We start from the raw sequence: 17,472 nt of genomic DNA, 5'->3' as shown, positions 1-17,472 counted from the left end.
TAGTACAAAGCCTGACAGGCATTGGTGACTGTGAGGTACATACAAGAGGCTCATGTACTCCAAGAATTGAGATTGATGGTTGCCAATGTGAAGCAACGTTCTATATCATCGAAGATGACAAAATACCAGTTGATGTAATAATAGGGAACTCAATATTACAGGACATAGAACTCAGTTTTAAGTCTGGTGTTATTTCTGCTAAAAGAATTTTACAACTCACAATGTTAGAGGATCAGGCTGAGGAACCAATGATTATAGGAAATTTCAAATATAAAGATCAGGTTGAGAAAATACTAACAGAATATGACCCTGGAAAATGTTCTAAAGAATCCAAAGTTGAATTAAAGTTATTACTTACTGATGAAACCCCAGTGTACCAGAATCCACGACGCCTATCCCCTTTAGAACTAGAAATTGTAGATAAACAAATTAAGGAATGGCTAAAGGATGGTATAATTAAACCAAGTAATTCAGACTTTGCAAGTCCAATAGTACTGGCAAAAAAGAAGAATAAAGGATATCGACTGTGTGTCGACTATCGAAAACTAAACAAAAAGATAATTAAAGAGAGATTTCCTCTTCCACTCATAGAAGACCAGATAGACAGGTTGAAAGACGCTACAATGTTTACAACATTGGACCTGAAAAATGGATTTTTTCATGTTAATGTTTGCAAGGAGAGCCAGAAGTATACATCGTTTGTGACTCCTCGTGCCCAATTCGAATTTCAAAAAATGCCTTTTGGTCTCTCCGTTGGACCCTCTGTGTTCCAGAGATTTGTTAATGATGTGTTTCAGGACCTGATCTTGGATGGTGTGGTGTTGACCTATTTAGATGATTTGATCCTGCCATTTAAACTTCCTAAAGAAGGTATTGAGAAGTTACAAAAAGTTTTATACAGAGCTGAAGAATATGGACTAACTTTCAACTGGAGTAAATGTCAATTTATGCAGAAGAAAATTAACTATTTGGGTTATATCATTGAGGATGGTAAAATCAGTCCATCAAAAGAGAAAGTGACTGCTGTTGCTCGTTTTCCAACCCCACACAATATTAAGACTTTACAATCATTTCTTGGACTTACAGGATATTTCAGAAAATTTATCAAAAATTATTCTCTTATAGCAAGACCGTTAACCAACCTTTTGAAAAAAGGTGTTATTTTCAATTACGACGAAGAATGTGAGAAGGCAGTTGAGACCCTCAGAACTATTCTGTGTCAATCACCAGTTTTGCAGATCTACAATCAAGACTTAGAAACCGAACTCCACACTGATGCAAGTGCTGACGGCTATGGAGCTGTATTATTACAAAGAAACCTGAAAGATAATAAGATGCATCCAGTCTACTACATGAGCAGGAAGACTTCACCTGCAGAAAAGAAGTATCATAGTTACTATTTAGAAGTTTTAGCTGTTGTTGAAGCTATCAAGAAATTCAGAGTTTACCTGCTTGGAATCCATTTCAAAATAATCACTGACTGCTCTGCTCTGACAACAACTCTAAAGAAAAAAGACTTACCTCCAAGAGTAGCACGCTGGGCTCTGTTGCTTGAAGAATATAATTACACTATTGAACATAGACCTGGAATAAGAATGAAGCATGCTGACGCTCTCAGTAGACAACCTGTAGAAAACATCTTTATACTTACCGACACAATCGCCCGCCTCCGTAGAGCACAAGATGATGACTTAAAAATAAAACTGATTAAAAAGGTCTTAGAAAAAGAACATTATGATGACTTTATGATTGAAGCTGGAATATTATGGAAAATAAAAGATGGAAAAAAATTAATGGTGGTACCTAAGAAAATGCAAAATGAAATTATTAGAAAAAATCATGACAAGGGACATTTTGGATTAATTAAAACAGAAGAATTGATTTCCAGAAACTATTACTTTGAAAACATGAAAGATAAGATCAAATCAGTATTAGAAAACTGCTTAGAGTGTATTTTAATTTCACATAAAAAGGGAAAATCCGAAGGTTTTCTGCATGCCATAGACAAAGGAGACATACCACTATCTACTTACCATATTGACCATTTGGGACCGTTGACATCAACAAATAAGAATTACAAGTATATACTCACAGTTGTAGATGGATTCACAAAATTTACATGGATTTACCCAACAAAGACTTTGTCCACTGATGAAGTTATTGACAAACTGAAGATTCAACAACAGACTTTTGGTTCACCACAGAGGATTATTAGTGACAGAAGTACCTCCTTTACATCCAACACTTTTAAAGAATTTTGTGAAACTGAAGGAATCTTACATCACATTATTACTACTGGCCAACCTAGAGGTAATGGTCAGGTTGAGAGAGTCCATCAGATAATAATTGATGCTCTAAGTAAATTATCAGCAGATGATCCCACCAAGTGGTACAAACACATCAGTAATATCCAGAGATGCTTAAATGGTTCATTTCAAAGAAGCATTAAGATGTCACCCTTTGAATTACTGACAGGAGTCAAAATTAATAATAAAAATGAAGCTATCTACAATTTAATTAAGGAAGAGAATCTTAAATTTTTCTGTGATGAAAGAGAAGACTTGAGGAAGAAAGCAAGGGAGAACATACAAAAAATTCAAGATGAGAATAGAAGAAATTTTAACCGAAGACGAAGGAAACCCAGAGAATATGAAGTAGGAAATCTTGTTGCTATCAAGAGGACACAATTTGTGCAAGGCTACAAACTGCATCCAAGATACTTAGGACCTTATGAAGTCGTAAAAAAGAAGATGAACGACCGTTATGATCTCCAGAGGATTGGTCAAGGTGAAGGACCCCATCACACCAGTAGCTCCGCGGATATGATGAAACCTTGGGTCGCTGATGCTGTCGAGTATGAGTCATCTGGGACAGACGACTGAACAGGACGGCCGTGTGGGAATATTTAGGTGTAACCATTGGCCACACCGACCTGACAGATGACAGATGGTGCATGAAGTATAAGTGACAGATTGATTAAGACGAAATAAGAAAAGACGTACCTATATTTTGGTGAACTGATGATTAAATAAAATTTAACAAATTCGCTAATTTCATTGTGCACCGCGATCCCACATATATATATACATATATAACAAACATAAAAGTTACTTAGACGTTTTTGAGAATAAAACTTCAGTGGAACAACCCTGGATTGAAACTGAATTCAGGATGTGGAAAATCTCGACCTTCTCAATTACTAGATGCTATTCCTCCAAATTATTACTCATGATAGGCCGTCTTTTGAGCATGGATTGGTGCTACCACCCTGCCTATTTCTGTCATGAAGCAGTAATGCCTTTTAGTTTGAAAGATGTGGCGACTGTTGTAGTGAAAAACCTGAGACTAGAACTCCCGTCTTAAAGTGGGTAACGGAACTCGCATGTTGATGTCTATGGGCTCTTGTGACCACTTCACCATGGGCCTGGAGCTCGTCCACCCATTTAAAAAAAAACTACGTTTGTAATAGTCTTTTTTGATTTTGTTATTTCTCTATGGCTGGCAATAAACTCTAAATTCAAATTATGAATTTTCTTTTAAAAATGTGAACATCTATTTTCAAATTCATTTGTTTTTTGATTATTATTTTGTTTTCACTACGTTTGTATGAATATGGACATCATAAAAATACGAGTTGATAATTATGGAATAGGTACGTGTTCCGTCACGATAGCAAGGCCGCACAAACCAAATAGTACCAGCAGTGTCAGATGTGTACGGTGAGGAAAGGAACTGTGTGCTTAGTGCGAGTTTTTTAACGTTCTCGACAGCGTAAAAGTTACCCAATTTTGTATGCAGTTGGAACAGCGCCCCTAGCGGCAAACGTACGCAAACGATCCCATTCCATACAAATATGAGCTAACTTTTACGCTCTCTCGCTCTTAAAAAAACTCGCACTAAGCACACTGGATACAATGATCAGAAGCACACCAATCTCCCGTTAGTCGCTCGGTTCTAGTGCTCACACACGACAACAAGCGACCTCACACGGCACAATAGACGGTCTCTAAGCTACAAATGCTAGAGTCGCAAGTCTTGCGTCATCCATCCTAGCCACTAGTTCTGCGCGGACAAACAAAAATCCAATAGCCGAGAGGCAGAGCGCAAAAATTATCACTGTGGTGCCAGAAATTAGAATAGCAAAATACCTTAAGCGCCTCATTGAATTGATATAAAATATTATTTATAATGACTGAGTTTCCATACACTAAACAGCAATTTCGTAGGTAAAGACCTAATATATAGTATTATAATACTATAAAATCAAGATCGCTTTATCAGGGGCCACCTAACTGTAAGTGACTCTATTCATTAGCATTGTGTAAATCAGCCTTTCCCTTTCTTTTTTTTTCCTACCTAAGCTGATAAGCCTTGAGAGGCTATATCAGCGTAACCTTAACTGGTAGGTGAGCTCACGGGGCTCAAACCTGACGACGTTGCTAACACGAGCCCTAGCAAGAGCCGTGCTTCGCAGAATCTACCACCGGATCGGAATCACGACCCACTGAGAAGATCCGGCAAGAAACTCAGTGGGCTGTGTCTGAGGGTTAATTGCTCCTCGAGCCCTTCGTCGCAAGCGACGGGTTCGACGAGAACGATGATCGGGGTAAACCGAATGAGCTATAGTAGTTTTTAAGTAAGTTTGGTTTTTTCCTGGTGGTAGGACCTCTTGTGGGTCCGCGCGGGTAGGTACCACCGCCCTGCTTATTTCTGCCGTGAAGCAGTAATGCGTTTCGGTTTGAAGGGTGGGGCAGCCGTTGTAACTATACTTGAGACCTTAGAACTTATATCTCAAGGTGAGTGGCGCATTTAGGTTGTAGATGTCTATGGGCTCCAGTAACCACTTAACACCAGGTGGGCTCGTCCACCCATCTAAGCAATAAAAAAAAGGTTAAAAAAGGAGGGTGCTAAAAAAGAATTTATTCTCAAAGTGGCCAGTAGACAAAATAAGTTTGGGAATCCCGGGTCGAAATAATAACTATTTAATCAAACTCATTTATGTTGTACAATATTCAATTTGTTGAAGCTGTTACGTCGCTTGGCGCCACTGTCGGGACCCGGAGACTTCCTCTTGCCGTCGCCACCGTTGGGTGCCGTATCTTCGATCAAAATATCTTGACTTGGGAGATTAAGGAGCAGCCTGTCAAAACTGCTGCTAGCTTTGCTTACATCTTGCCTCTGATCAGCTTTAAAAGGAAAGAAGAACAATAAAAAACAAAAAAATATATGAATTTGAATGAAATTTAATAACAACATAAAAAGCTTTCCCATCGATTTTCCAGCTTCCTTTCCAGCCAAACTGTCGATCTTCGCATATAAACTTTCAAACCTTTTTTTTTTAATTACTTGGGTGGGTGGACGAGCTCACGGCCCACCTGGCGTTATGTAATTAAATGCCGCCACCCACCTTGAGACATGAGTTGTAAGGTCTCTCTTTTAACAGTACAACGGCTATCCTGCCCTTCAAAGCGAAACGCATTACTGCTTCACGGCAGAAATAGGCAGGGTGGTGGTACCTACCCGTGCGGACTCACAAGACGTCCTACCACCAGCCAAATCCAAATTTAGCATGATTTTGAAATACATCCATGTACATAGTACGCATTTGCACGTACACATGTAGGTGAAAATTAGTTTTTCAACAAGCAGGTCTATGAAATTACGTGATTCGTTCTTTGAAAATGACGCTTTCCATTGCCTTTCATTTCACATTGTACTCCTGTTCGGTGGTGAATTTTTCAGGAATTCTTTCTTAGCGGATGCTTATAACATAAAAGGTATCATCTCATCATCAGGAATTAATTCAGATGATCGCCTCATCCCCTTTTTGCCATCACGCCTCCCGTCACAGGAGCAGAATTCATCCATACTACCTGGAGCCACTGCGTTCACCCACAGTGCATTTCCAGAGATCTTTTTTGCCACGTACCATCCGGCTTTAGAATGAGCTCCCCTCTACGGTGTTTCCCGAGCGCTATGACATGACCTTTTTCAAACGAGGCTTGCGGCGAGTATTCAATGGTAGGCAGCGGCTTGCCTCTATCCCTGGCATGGTAACCGCTAACCATCAGGTGGGCCGTATGCTCATCTGCCTCCAAAGACACATAAGCCAATCTGATGTTAGCATTTATCGGATCCCATAGACACTACTAAGCCCTGCCACCTGTCATCCTCCCGCCCTAAATTAGGATTCCCTGTGTTATGGGTACCAAAGACTTTTAAATATATATATTTATATATTTTAAACAGCCGAAAAAAGAGCAAAAAAATCTGTTCATCACACGAATGTTCGTTCGATGCGGGAATCGAACCCACGACCCTTGGCGCAACAATCAAGGGCGTTAGCTACTCCACCACCGAGTCAGTTAGAGAATATTTTGACATGTGACCACAGGTTATACTTAGAGGAGAATTTAAAGAATATCTTTGATGTATCCATGAAATCGGAAGAAATTTATTGTAATCCTTATTACCCTGCTATTAATAAATGAGTAGCTTCATTAAAAAACTCGAAGAGCAACAAGATAATCAAGTAACCTTTGATCGACTTCAAAATAGGAGGAAGTCATCAATGCGTCTGTTTATGTTCTTTATCTCATAACTTGTTTCTAGATGAATTACTTTTTATGATTTTATTTATTTATTTAAATGCCAGTTGCCTCTCATGTGATCCCATTTCAATTTAAGATCTGATTAGTATTTTTTAGTTATCCTTAATAATGAAATTCTTATTGCCTTTCTAAGTAGACGAGCATACGACCCACTTGATGTTAAGTTGTTAGCGTCGCTGAGACATCGGCAATGCCAGGGGCACAGTCAAGTCGCTGCCTACCATATTTAATTAACTTCGACTGCATTGATGTTATTATTTTATTTTGTGGAAGGCGATTTTCTTTTTTTCTGATATGTTTTCCATTATTTACATTTAGTTTTTTATATCTATACATATAAATAAAATTGGAGTGTCTGTTTGTAATATTGAAATAACTGCTTTTTATGCACTACATACATATGAATATATATACGGTACATTCTGGACTGGTGGTAGAACCTCTTGTGAGTCCGCACGGGTAGGTACCACCTCCCTACCTAGTTCTGCCGTGAAGCAGTAATGCGTTTCGGTTTGAAGGGTGGGGCAGCCGTTTGAACTATACTGAGACCCTTAGAACTTATATCGCAAGGTGCGTGCGCATTCACGTTGTAGATGTCTATGGGCTCCAGTAACCACTTAACATCAGGTTGGCTGCGAGCTCGTCTACTCACCTAAGCAATAAATAAAAAAATACATTGTTTATAATTTTCTCAGCCTGTCTGTCTTTTTGTTTCGGCTAATCTCAGGAAAGGCTGGACCGAATTTTGACGGGACTTTCACTGATAGGTAGCTGATGATATAAGGAGTAACTTAGGCTACTTTTTTTAGACTAGCTTCACCCCGCGGCGTCACCCGCGGTACGAAAATAACCGCGGGTAGCACCGCGGGACTCAGCTATCAATAATAAAATTTAATGTTTCCGAAGCGAAGCAAGGGCGCTAATATAAAATATGTTTTTTTTTAAATATTTTGATAAATTCATTAACTGTTTTTTGGAGTGAGAGAGAGAGAATTAAGTTGAACATTCTAACCCTGATCATTGCTCTTCATCATCTGTTTCAATCTGAACTCCTCTTGCGCTAATTTCTGGCGCCGTTTCCTCTCGGCCCTGGCGGCCTCCGTCTCGCTGGCCATCTCGCTCGGCTTCACTTCCTGCTGCGATATTACAACTAAAGCCTTCGTCAAACAGAACGCGTACTTGGCGCGCGTCAAAGCTCTAAAGTAACGCCGCGCTATGAGGCCGAGATGTGTTGTACTACTATGGTAACATACCGTCAAACAGAGCGCCAGCGCTATAGCGCTTATAGCGCTGGCGCTCTGTGTGACGGTATGCTACCACAGTAGTACATCACATCTCGGCGTCATAGCGTAGCGCTCTGACGCGCGCTAATTACGCGTTCTGTTTGACGAAGGCTTAAGATAACACTGGTTTTCTCGCCGCTTAATTACTACTTGCAGTACATTACTTCTGGGCGAATTATTCACAACTATTCGTGTTAAGTTTGTACTTTTTTTATTTTTATTGCTTAGATGGATGGACGAGCTCACAGCACACATGGTGTTAAGTGGTTACTGGAGCCCATAGACATCTACAACGTAAATGCGCCATCCACCTTGAGATATAAGTTCGAAGGTCTCAAGTATAGTTACAACGGCTGCCCTACCCTTCAAACCGAAACGCATTACTGCTTCACGGTAGAAATAGGCAGGTATAGTATTTGTCTCAAGGCAAAAGTTTAAAAACTCGTTCGTAGCTAATAATGTATTGAAGTGAAACTTCTAATGCAACTTCCAACAAGATTGCGTTAAACGTTGAACGCTGCCATGGAGGGGGAATAGAAAGAGACAGAGCGAGAGTGAATGCGTGGCACTCGAACGCATGCGCGTAGTATACCTGGCCAGCGCGAGCGTTAAGGCGAATTTACATTACGAAATTAGTGGCGTGAAATTAATTTCGTGACATTAGTTTTACCAACAGTTTCACGTGTAATTTAATACTTTCGTAATGCATGCATTAATTTCATGCATGCAAATTAGTTTCGTGCCCTGCGCGATTTTTTGGTGAAATTAGTGTCATGCAACTAATTTCATAGTGTAGACGCGACGTGAAACTAATGTCGCGAAAGGGCCTGCGCTGTGCGGACGTGTGTATTGTTAGTTCAGACGCGCTTCAAGCGTTGAAAATGGCAAACCAACGATGGAGTACAGAAAAAAATATAGATCTTATTAATGAATATCAATGACAAGGGTCCCGAAACACCTACAGTAAAAAAATCAAAATTATCTTCACTCATTCGAAAATAGTGTTTATAACTCTCAGGATCTTCATCTGCTAATTCAGAGACTAACTTCATTGCACCTAAATGCCTTCTTGTTGACCATCCTCGAATCTACCAACGTCTTTTTTTTCTTGATAGTCTTTTTTAAGTTTATAGGTATATAAGCATTTCTTTAGCTACATTGAATATAGCAAATTATAGGTAGCTTTGATGCTGTTGGCGCCATGGTTACTGTGATAATGTGGATTTCGCGACACTAATTTTTTAACGAAATTACTTTCGCATATATCGAAACTACTTTCGTGAAACTGAGTTCAACATGCATGACACTAATTTCGTAAGGTAAACTCCGCATAAGTGGTTTACATACATCATTCACGGAAACGTGGCACGTCAAATTTCCTTTCTCTGTAAGCTTAATTTCATTTCACTTTAATTGTTTATATATTGACATATCTTAAATTTCGTTTTTGTTTTGAAACTTTCGAAAGAACTTCTCCTTTAGCAACGAGTAGCGTCCAATATTTTAATGAAGTATTTAAAAAAAAATATATATATTTTTCTATCTACAATTTAAAATATATATAATATAAATGTTGAAGATTTCGTATCTCTTATACACACAGCATTCCCTATTACAAGAGCAATCTGATTTAAGAATCAAAAATGAAGAAAACCACAATACTACACATCGAAAAAGAAGTTTCACTTCATTCACGTGCATCAAGTTTATTATTTCACTTATATCTTACCGCGTAATGTTGGTATAAGTCAATTTAAAGAGGTCCACTTTTTGACAGTCCAAAAGCTGTACGGTTATATTGCAGCCCCTCAGTTTACCCCTACGTTGGGTACGATTGCTCGGCTTGGTAATTTTATTGAAAATTATATTCCAGTTCCCTAGTGGTCCATACTGGTATACAAACATATCAATTATACCAATAATGACCGTTAGCAATTCGGATATGTTAAGATACTCTACATTATTTTGGGAACCATCTTAAAAATAAATACTAAAATTCAAAATAGGCCAAACAAAACATAACAATCAAACATTACAAATTTTCAAATAATTTATTTGTAATAAAACAGAGCAATGTAAATCCCAGATTTCCCTACTAACTAATCTATATTAATTTAACTATAAAAACACTGCAATTCCATACAAAAAAAGTCTTAAAAATTCTATCTGTTCAATGGAAAACTATGAATTAAGAAATATTAGTATGACTTTATTTTGAACACCGAAATAAAAAATACCTATCAAATTTTCTTCAACTTAAAGAAGGCAAAAAAATTACTTTCCTAAGAAGGCCCGTATAAATAATTAGTTCCTGATTTTTTATTTTGTAAAGAATATCTCGCCATTCGATTTTCTTCTATTATTTCTTCTACACAATGATGAATAATTTTAAAATACATATTACGTTTCCCGCGTCTTGGTAACAATATCAATCAATTTCATACTTGAAGCTTCAACAGATAAAATTTTTAAAAGTAATAATTTTTATCCATCCAATCGAACACACAACTACTACAATATTCATAAGACATAACATTAAAACGTACATCATAGGAAAAAAGTTTCACATGAACTCAATTAAAAGGAGCTACCTCGAAATTTCCTCGACACTCTACCAAACTCAACGGTATTTCATTTAATTGTGAATACCTGCTTTCAAAGCAGTCATCAAACTCAAAGTAGGTCAGCATATATCTTAAGGGAATCGAGGAAAATCCACGTCATTGTTAATTGTATTTTTCATATTTCATTTTTCCTTATTATTATAATTTTTTTAATTGTATTTTTTGACTTGTTTTTTCGTTTATTGCAAATGTTTTTACTTATTTAAAAAAAAAAAAAATATATATTTGAGAAAAAACAAAAAAAAAAGCCCGCTGAGTTTGTTTCGCCGGTTCTTCTCAGGACTGTGGCTTTTTTTGGAACCGGTGGTAGAGTTAACATTGTTATTTATATTTTGACATTCAACAAGTGTTTTCTACTGACATCTAAGTTGAAATAAATGATTTTGAATTTGAATTTTCAATTTTTGGCCACATTCGTCAAGTAAAAAGATTGACTTGGAGGTGCCTCGACGTGCACTCTATATAACCTCGCTCGAGTCGAGGACGAGGAAGTGTTGAAGTAACGTTTTAAAATACCAATTTTTGTTATATGATATACATAGTTTTCGTATTTTTAACAAATTAAATGTAACAGCGACACGCGTTAAATACAATAATACTTTAATTGTTCAATGTATGTATGTAATGTTTTATTTTATTTTATTATTCTAACATATTGTAAATAGAATTATTGGGGGCTTACCGATGACACACGAATACAAAATCGAGAATAAATTTCGTTCCCGACTAATTTGAGAAAGATACTTTATATATCTGTCTCTTTCATGCGCTACGTGAATTGTTGACGTATACGTGCTGTTCAATTGCGCGAGAGAGAGATAGAAGATTGCGGGTCAAGCACACATATTTTTTATTTTTTCCCAAAATACCAAGTGTATTTATTATCTATGGACAATACGGTATGTACGGTTTCTCTTTTAAAATAGATTTATAAAACAGTAAAAATATAATGAGCTTATAAAAAATATAAACAATAGATGTAGAACATTATTTGGTTTGCCTAATACCTAATACTTAAGGCAAGATGAAGAGTGATTAATATTGACAGTAAAAAAAATTTGGCAAGTCAAAATGGCGGCTGAGTTTATTGAGGTTCTACTGGTGTATATGGACAGCAGAACTCCCGACACCCGCAATGGATCCATTAACTTTCTTTCAATACCAATATTGGTAGGGCTTCTTGTGAGTCCGCACGGGTAAGTACCACCCTGCTTATTTCTGCCGTGAAGCAGCAATGGGTTCCGGTTTGAAGGGTGGGGCAACCGTTGTAACTATACTGAGATCTTAGAACTCATATCTCAAGGTGGGTGGCGGCATTTACGTTGTAGATGTCTATGGGCTCCGGTAACCACTTAACAGCAGATGGACTGTGAGCTCGTCCACCCATCTACAAAAAAAATAAGAAATAAAAATGAGCTCAACAGCTCAAGGCGGAAGCCCCGTCCTTTTTATTTAGCAGTTACTGGAGACACTAGGAGTATTTAAAAAAAAACAATGTAATTGCAAAATGGGAATGTGGACATTTTTATAATCAAATCTAATAACTTTATTAACTAAAATAGCTATTATTTTTGTTATTCTTTATTTACATGACCAAAGCAATGGTACGATTGTGTAAAGTATAAAATTTAATTCCTCTCCATCGTGCCATTTCAATAAATCACAAAAACACACGCACACACACTCACACACGCACGCACACACACACACATACACACGCAACGCACAAACAGGTCAGTAAAAACACTTTCTCAACGCTAGAAAATCTTAACGCAACCTATTCTATTAAATTCGAAAAACAATATTTTTTCATTTCTGTTCGAGATTCAAGTACTGATAGCCCGCTAGTTCAAATTAGGTACATCAAAGGTTTTAACATTTTTTTAAATATTTGTATTAATGTATTTTTGTCGTTCTGGGCTATGCATTTTTTTTTATCATCGTTATCGGACATCTCTAGCTGGCAAAGGGAATATAGACCATACAATCAACCTTAGATGAAAGGCAGATAAAAAAAAAATCTGATGAAATAGGTACTACAATGTTCACGGATGCCTACGACGACAAAAGAATCATATCGTATAATAAAAATCGAACCCGCAAAAATGGCGATCTCTCAAGTTTAAGCACTCAATAAAAATAGTCTGTGTACTAACTGTACGATTTCCGGACATAACCGGCTTACTCCGCTTAATATTATTGTTACTGATGCTAAGTTATTTACACATAGTAAACATTACTGAATTCATATTAAATCTTTATAACTGTAAAATTTTCTGATGCAGTCAACGAACAACAATCATTTAATTGATACACGTCAAGAAGAGGTCTAGAGAATGATTTTGTGGCACAACTAAAACTACGATTTCGACTCCGGTTGGACATCACCCGGAGACGTAGACTTGTGGCCCGCGTCGTCCGGAAACCTCTTCTCGACCTGCTCCGCGACCCATTTCTTCACTTTCTGTTCCGTCCAGAAGCCATCGTAAAAAATGGTCGGTTTGATCCAGCAACCCTGCGGGGGATTAGGCTCGGGGGGCCGACCGCCGACCACGAGGTTCTTGGCTGGCATGCCGAAGTTAAGGTTCACATTGGGAGGGGAGCGGTCGTAAGACTCGTAGGCGAAGTGCCACGGACCAGAACACTCGTAGTAGTTGGGGAATACCGGAGCACCCACTGGTGGAGGTGCTAGCCTTGGAGCGTACATTTGTAGCGGTTGTAGTACGAAACTTACGTTGGAGTTAGGCCTCACAGGGGGCGCGGGGACGGGCTGCGGTGCGGGTGGCGGAGCGCGGGGCGGTAGTGCCGCCAGCATGGGCTGCGCACGAGCCACTGGAGCACCTTCTTTCCTCGGTTTCACGGGAGACGGCTTCAGCTCAGCCCGGTTGGCAATGTTCAAGTTATTTTCAGAGTGGGATTCTGTTCCTATAAGGACCGACTCAGTTTTGTTTTCTAATAGGTCAATCAGATCAGCAGCAACGCTGCCTCCAAAGCTGAGAAGTGTCTCTCGAAGAGCATTTGTTACCGCGCACTGCAAAATAGATTAGACAATTTATAAAATGGCTCGTTTTGTATGAAATTTTGAAATAAATGAATAAATAAATACCTTCCGCGACTTATAAATAGCAAATCCTTTAGTGGCGGCGAATGAAGTGGCGTAGCCAATATTTTCCCTGTATATATCGAAACTCTTTACTTTGATCGATACAAAGGCGACGACGCCGGCGCAATACTTCCCGTTGTTGAAGTCGATGAAATCTGCAATACAGTTTGTCCTTGGACAATATTTCAATGTTTTATCAGTTTTGTCGCGTTATTTTTTAAACATGTTTATTATTCAAATTATGAGTTGAGAAATTATTCTAGACGATTCCATCATCTCTATTCAAAATTATCTAACTCACCATCTGAATACAGTTTACTTGTTATCCAATTAAAAGTTATAATAGAATAATGTGTTTACTAGTTTAATAGTTTTTCTCAAATAGCACTTAAGGTTTTTATTGAAATATATAAGTCAACTACATTAGAACCCACAGCCAAAAGTACTGTAGGAACATGAAAACCAATTGAAATAGCAAAACGTGTTCATGAAAATGAATGAGTTAAATAAATACTAAGAAAAAATTATATCTAGCTGCATAATTTTAGCTCCACCTCTGTCTTTATGAGTACACCATGCCACTTAACCTTTATACTTGTTTACAGTACCGTAACTAAAAGAATCTATTCTTTTGTATAGAAGGTAGTTTTAAATAATTCATTCAAAAGGTTTGTTAAAAATTCAAACAAACCCAATTCTTGTTTGGTGACACTCCAGCTCCAATTGTTGAAGCCCCACTGTGAGTGACCATAGTTGATGAGCTGCTGTCTACGCTGATGCTGCTCATGGTCATCTTCAAGCATATTGTCAGGATTTGGCAAATTTGGGGAGCAGTCGGGCTGTAAATATGTATAGGAGTCTTTCACATTCACATTTTGATTATTAACTTAAAATGGAAATTATGAAAGAAAATTAAATTACTAGTGTAACTTCTAATGAAATAAAAAATATTTCTAGAACTTTTCATATCTAAATAACAGATAATCAATTTGTGAATCTCATATTCCCTCAATTGTCGATCATCACAAGATTTTGTCAAAACTAAACCAGAAAAAAATACTATGTATAATTACTAAAATGCCCTAATTTTGATTGTCTACATACATCATAAGCATCATGAAATGCTCATGTTTCAGGTTGCAAGGATTGGATAGCATTTGTTTTGATACAATTAGCATTATGACCTAACTGCCATTCAGAAAAGAGTATCTTTAGGTTTAAGCAATTGATTAACAGTAGGTATACTTTTGCTTGTACATTCATTGCCCCCTTATGGCAATAAAAATCTAATAGTAAAACAATAGGAATTTCATTTCATACAGCTACAAGTTAATTACTTTTCAATTATTTTCAAGTTAATTAATTACTTATACAACTTTATTTACAATGTTCAACTGCTATAATAATTTTAGCACGTAAAGTAATTTTATTTTCAAAAGCTTAAATCAAACACAATTCACAATATGGTATTCTATTCTATTTTCTACAATGTATACTTTTTTCAGATGATCATTAAACAAATGCATTTTCGTCCAAATACTGTGTTGCATGCAATCAATCTAGTCACATTCTTGATACTTTCCGATTATCATTTTGTGATAAAATAGTAATTATGAGCACATTTCGAATTTTCCTCAGAAATTATTACGCTTCAGAAACTTTTCAGCAGCTTTCTAGGGAAATATGTTTCACTCATTTGCGGTTATTAAAGTACGTAATATTAGATAGAATTTACCATTTTTATATTGCAATTAGTGACTGGGAAGCCTGGTTTCCGTTGCATCTTGGAAGTGTGGAAGCGGTGCCAACGCAATAAAACTCAATCAATTTTTTAGTTTCTCATCGAAAATTCATCAAAACAGTCTTTCGTCGAATACTGTGTTTTCGGTGTCTTTAGATATCAACGTAAATTATTATTAGTTCGCAAATTACTATAAAAGAAAAACATTTTCGGTTTCAACCAACTACTTTCCGTAACTAATATTTTCTGTTTTTGTGTATTATCTATGTCATATGGTTCGAAATCTATGAAATTAAAATATTTATTGACTGTTATTATGGCCGTTGGGAAACGGAATCCTGACCTGACACCTGTCAGTTGATCATGATCAATGATGGAAAGGCGCTGATATTTACTTTTCTATAGTAAGTGGTGGTATTTGAATTGTGATGTCTATGAACTCCAGTAAGCACTTTACACCAGGTGTACCATGAGTTCATTCAGTTAGCTATACATTATTGAAAACGTGTTTGACTCGATTATAAGTTCTAGATGTAACTAAAATATTAAACAAAAAGATGGGATAATCATATAAAAAATATATAAAATAAATTATAAATACCTTGAAAAAGAGTTTTAACTGGCAAAAATACAAATTTGATCAATCTCCGATCCACATGAAACGTCTCTGTTATTATTTTCGCCTAGATCTATATTTTGTGAATGATAGTTCTTTTCTATTATTGAAGTCAGTTTTAGTAACTAAGATTTTTAGTTTTGTCGACTGCCTTCGCCAATCATTCATCCATGGCAATCTTCTCGCATGGTTTGTTTTAAACGGTCATGATTGTGTCAAATGGCATCAATCGGTCGGGTCGTCGCGTCCCCATAAGGGAGCGCGGAACGGGCTTCGGGGATACCCCTTTGCCCGGGTTTTAATGTCCCTTCCAATCGAGACAAATGTGATGAGCTGCAGGATTGAGCTGTTGCAGGTCTGTACTGATAGCGGGTAAGTGGCATAAAGCGCTGTGGCGGACTATATGTACATAACCTTTTAATCCTAAACAATATATACACTTAATATCAAAGACTTGTAGGCAGCGGCTTGGCTCTGCCCCTGGCATTGCTGAAGTCCATGGGCGACGGTAACCACTCACCATCAGGTGGGCCGTATGCTTGTCTGCCTACAAGGGAATTAAAAAAAAAAGTTCTAATTGAGCAGAGTTTGACTCAATTCCATTAAACTTTTTTTCTACCTATTCGCTGCTAGCATAAGAGGCTATTCCAGCTACGCCCGGACGGGTAGGTGAGCTCACGGGGTCAACCTGAAGGAATTTACTAACACACAGTCGTCGTGGCCTAACGGATAAGGCGTCCGATGCATTCGTGTTGAGCGATGCACCGATGTTCGAATCTCAGGCGGATACCAATTTTTCTAATGAAATACGTACTCAACAAATGTTCACGATTGACTTCCACGGTGAAGGAATAACATCGTGTAATAAAAATGAAACCCGCAAAATTATAATTTGCGTAATTACTGGTGGTAGGACCTCTTGTGAGTCCGCGCGGGTGGGTACCACCGCCCTGCCTGTTCCTGCCGTAAAGCAGTAATGTGTTTCGGTTTGAAGGGTGGGGCAGCCGTTGTAACTATACTGAGACCTTAGAACTTATATCTCAAGGTGGGTGACGCATTTACGTTGTAGATGTCTATGGGCTCCAGTAACTACTTAACACCAGGTAAGCTGTGAGCTCGTCCACCCATCTAAGCAATAGAAAAAAAAAACACTTGCCCTAGCAAGAACAGTGCTTCGCAGAATCTACTACCGGATCGGAATTGCGACCCACTGAGAAGATCCGGCGACAAACTCAGTGGGCTGTGTCTATGAGTTAGTTCGCTCGTCGAACGTCGAAATTCAAAAAGTTCGACGGTGAGCGGGGCTTAAGAAGCCTAAAAGCACCAAGACCGAATCTGGGGGATCCCACAAGACATGTTTCGGGTGACGGCGCGGCGGCTTGGATTCACCTAGTCGCGGTCGGATAAGTAATTAGCGGCGGCCACGATAAGAGGGTTTTCGTGTCGCTCCGCTTTGTCGAGGTAGCATTCTGGTGCTTCCTTAAGATACTTACG

At 37.9% G+C, this 17,472-nt stretch overlaps 1 protein-coding gene across 4 annotated transcripts; it reads right to left on the bottom strand.

Moving 5' to 3' along the window:
* Positions 1-4,966: 4,966 nt before the first annotated feature.
* Positions 4,967-15,907, bottom strand: LOC101745604 (DNA repair protein RAD52 homolog). Of its 4 annotated transcripts, none has more exons than XM_004924188.5 (6): positions 15,357-15,907; positions 14,313-14,460; positions 13,625-13,776; positions 13,253-13,549; positions 7,624-7,747; positions 4,967-5,186 (listed from the first exon to the last, which is right to left on the bottom strand). In XM_004924188.5, the coding sequence occupies exons 1-6, from the start codon at positions 15,402-15,404 to the stop codon at positions 4,993-4,995; spliced, it is 963 nt and encodes a 320-aa protein (XP_004924245.1). In that variant the 5' UTR covers positions 15,405-15,907; the 3' UTR covers positions 4,967-4,992. The 4 variants fall into 4 exon arrangements, 3 of the variants coding, with proteins under 3 accessions (XP_004924245.1, XP_004924246.1, XP_004924244.1); XM_004924189.5 differs by having other exon boundaries at positions 7,624-7,744; positions 15,357-15,905; XR_009975727.1 differs by lacking the exons at positions 4,967-5,186; positions 7,624-7,747 and adding an exon at positions 9,932-12,573 and having other exon boundaries at positions 12,649-13,549; positions 15,357-15,906.
* Between the last annotated feature and the right edge of the window lie 1,565 nt (positions 15,908-17,472).

Source organism: Bombyx mori, chromosome 19, assembly GCF_030269925.1.
Source record: "Bombyx mori chromosome 19, ASM3026992v2".
In the NCBI taxonomy this organism is placed as follows: Eukaryota; Metazoa; Arthropoda; class Insecta; order Lepidoptera; family Bombycidae; genus Bombyx; species Bombyx mori.
Note: the sequence above shows the minus strand (reverse complement) of the source record. Positions and strands in the feature narration are given on the sequence as shown.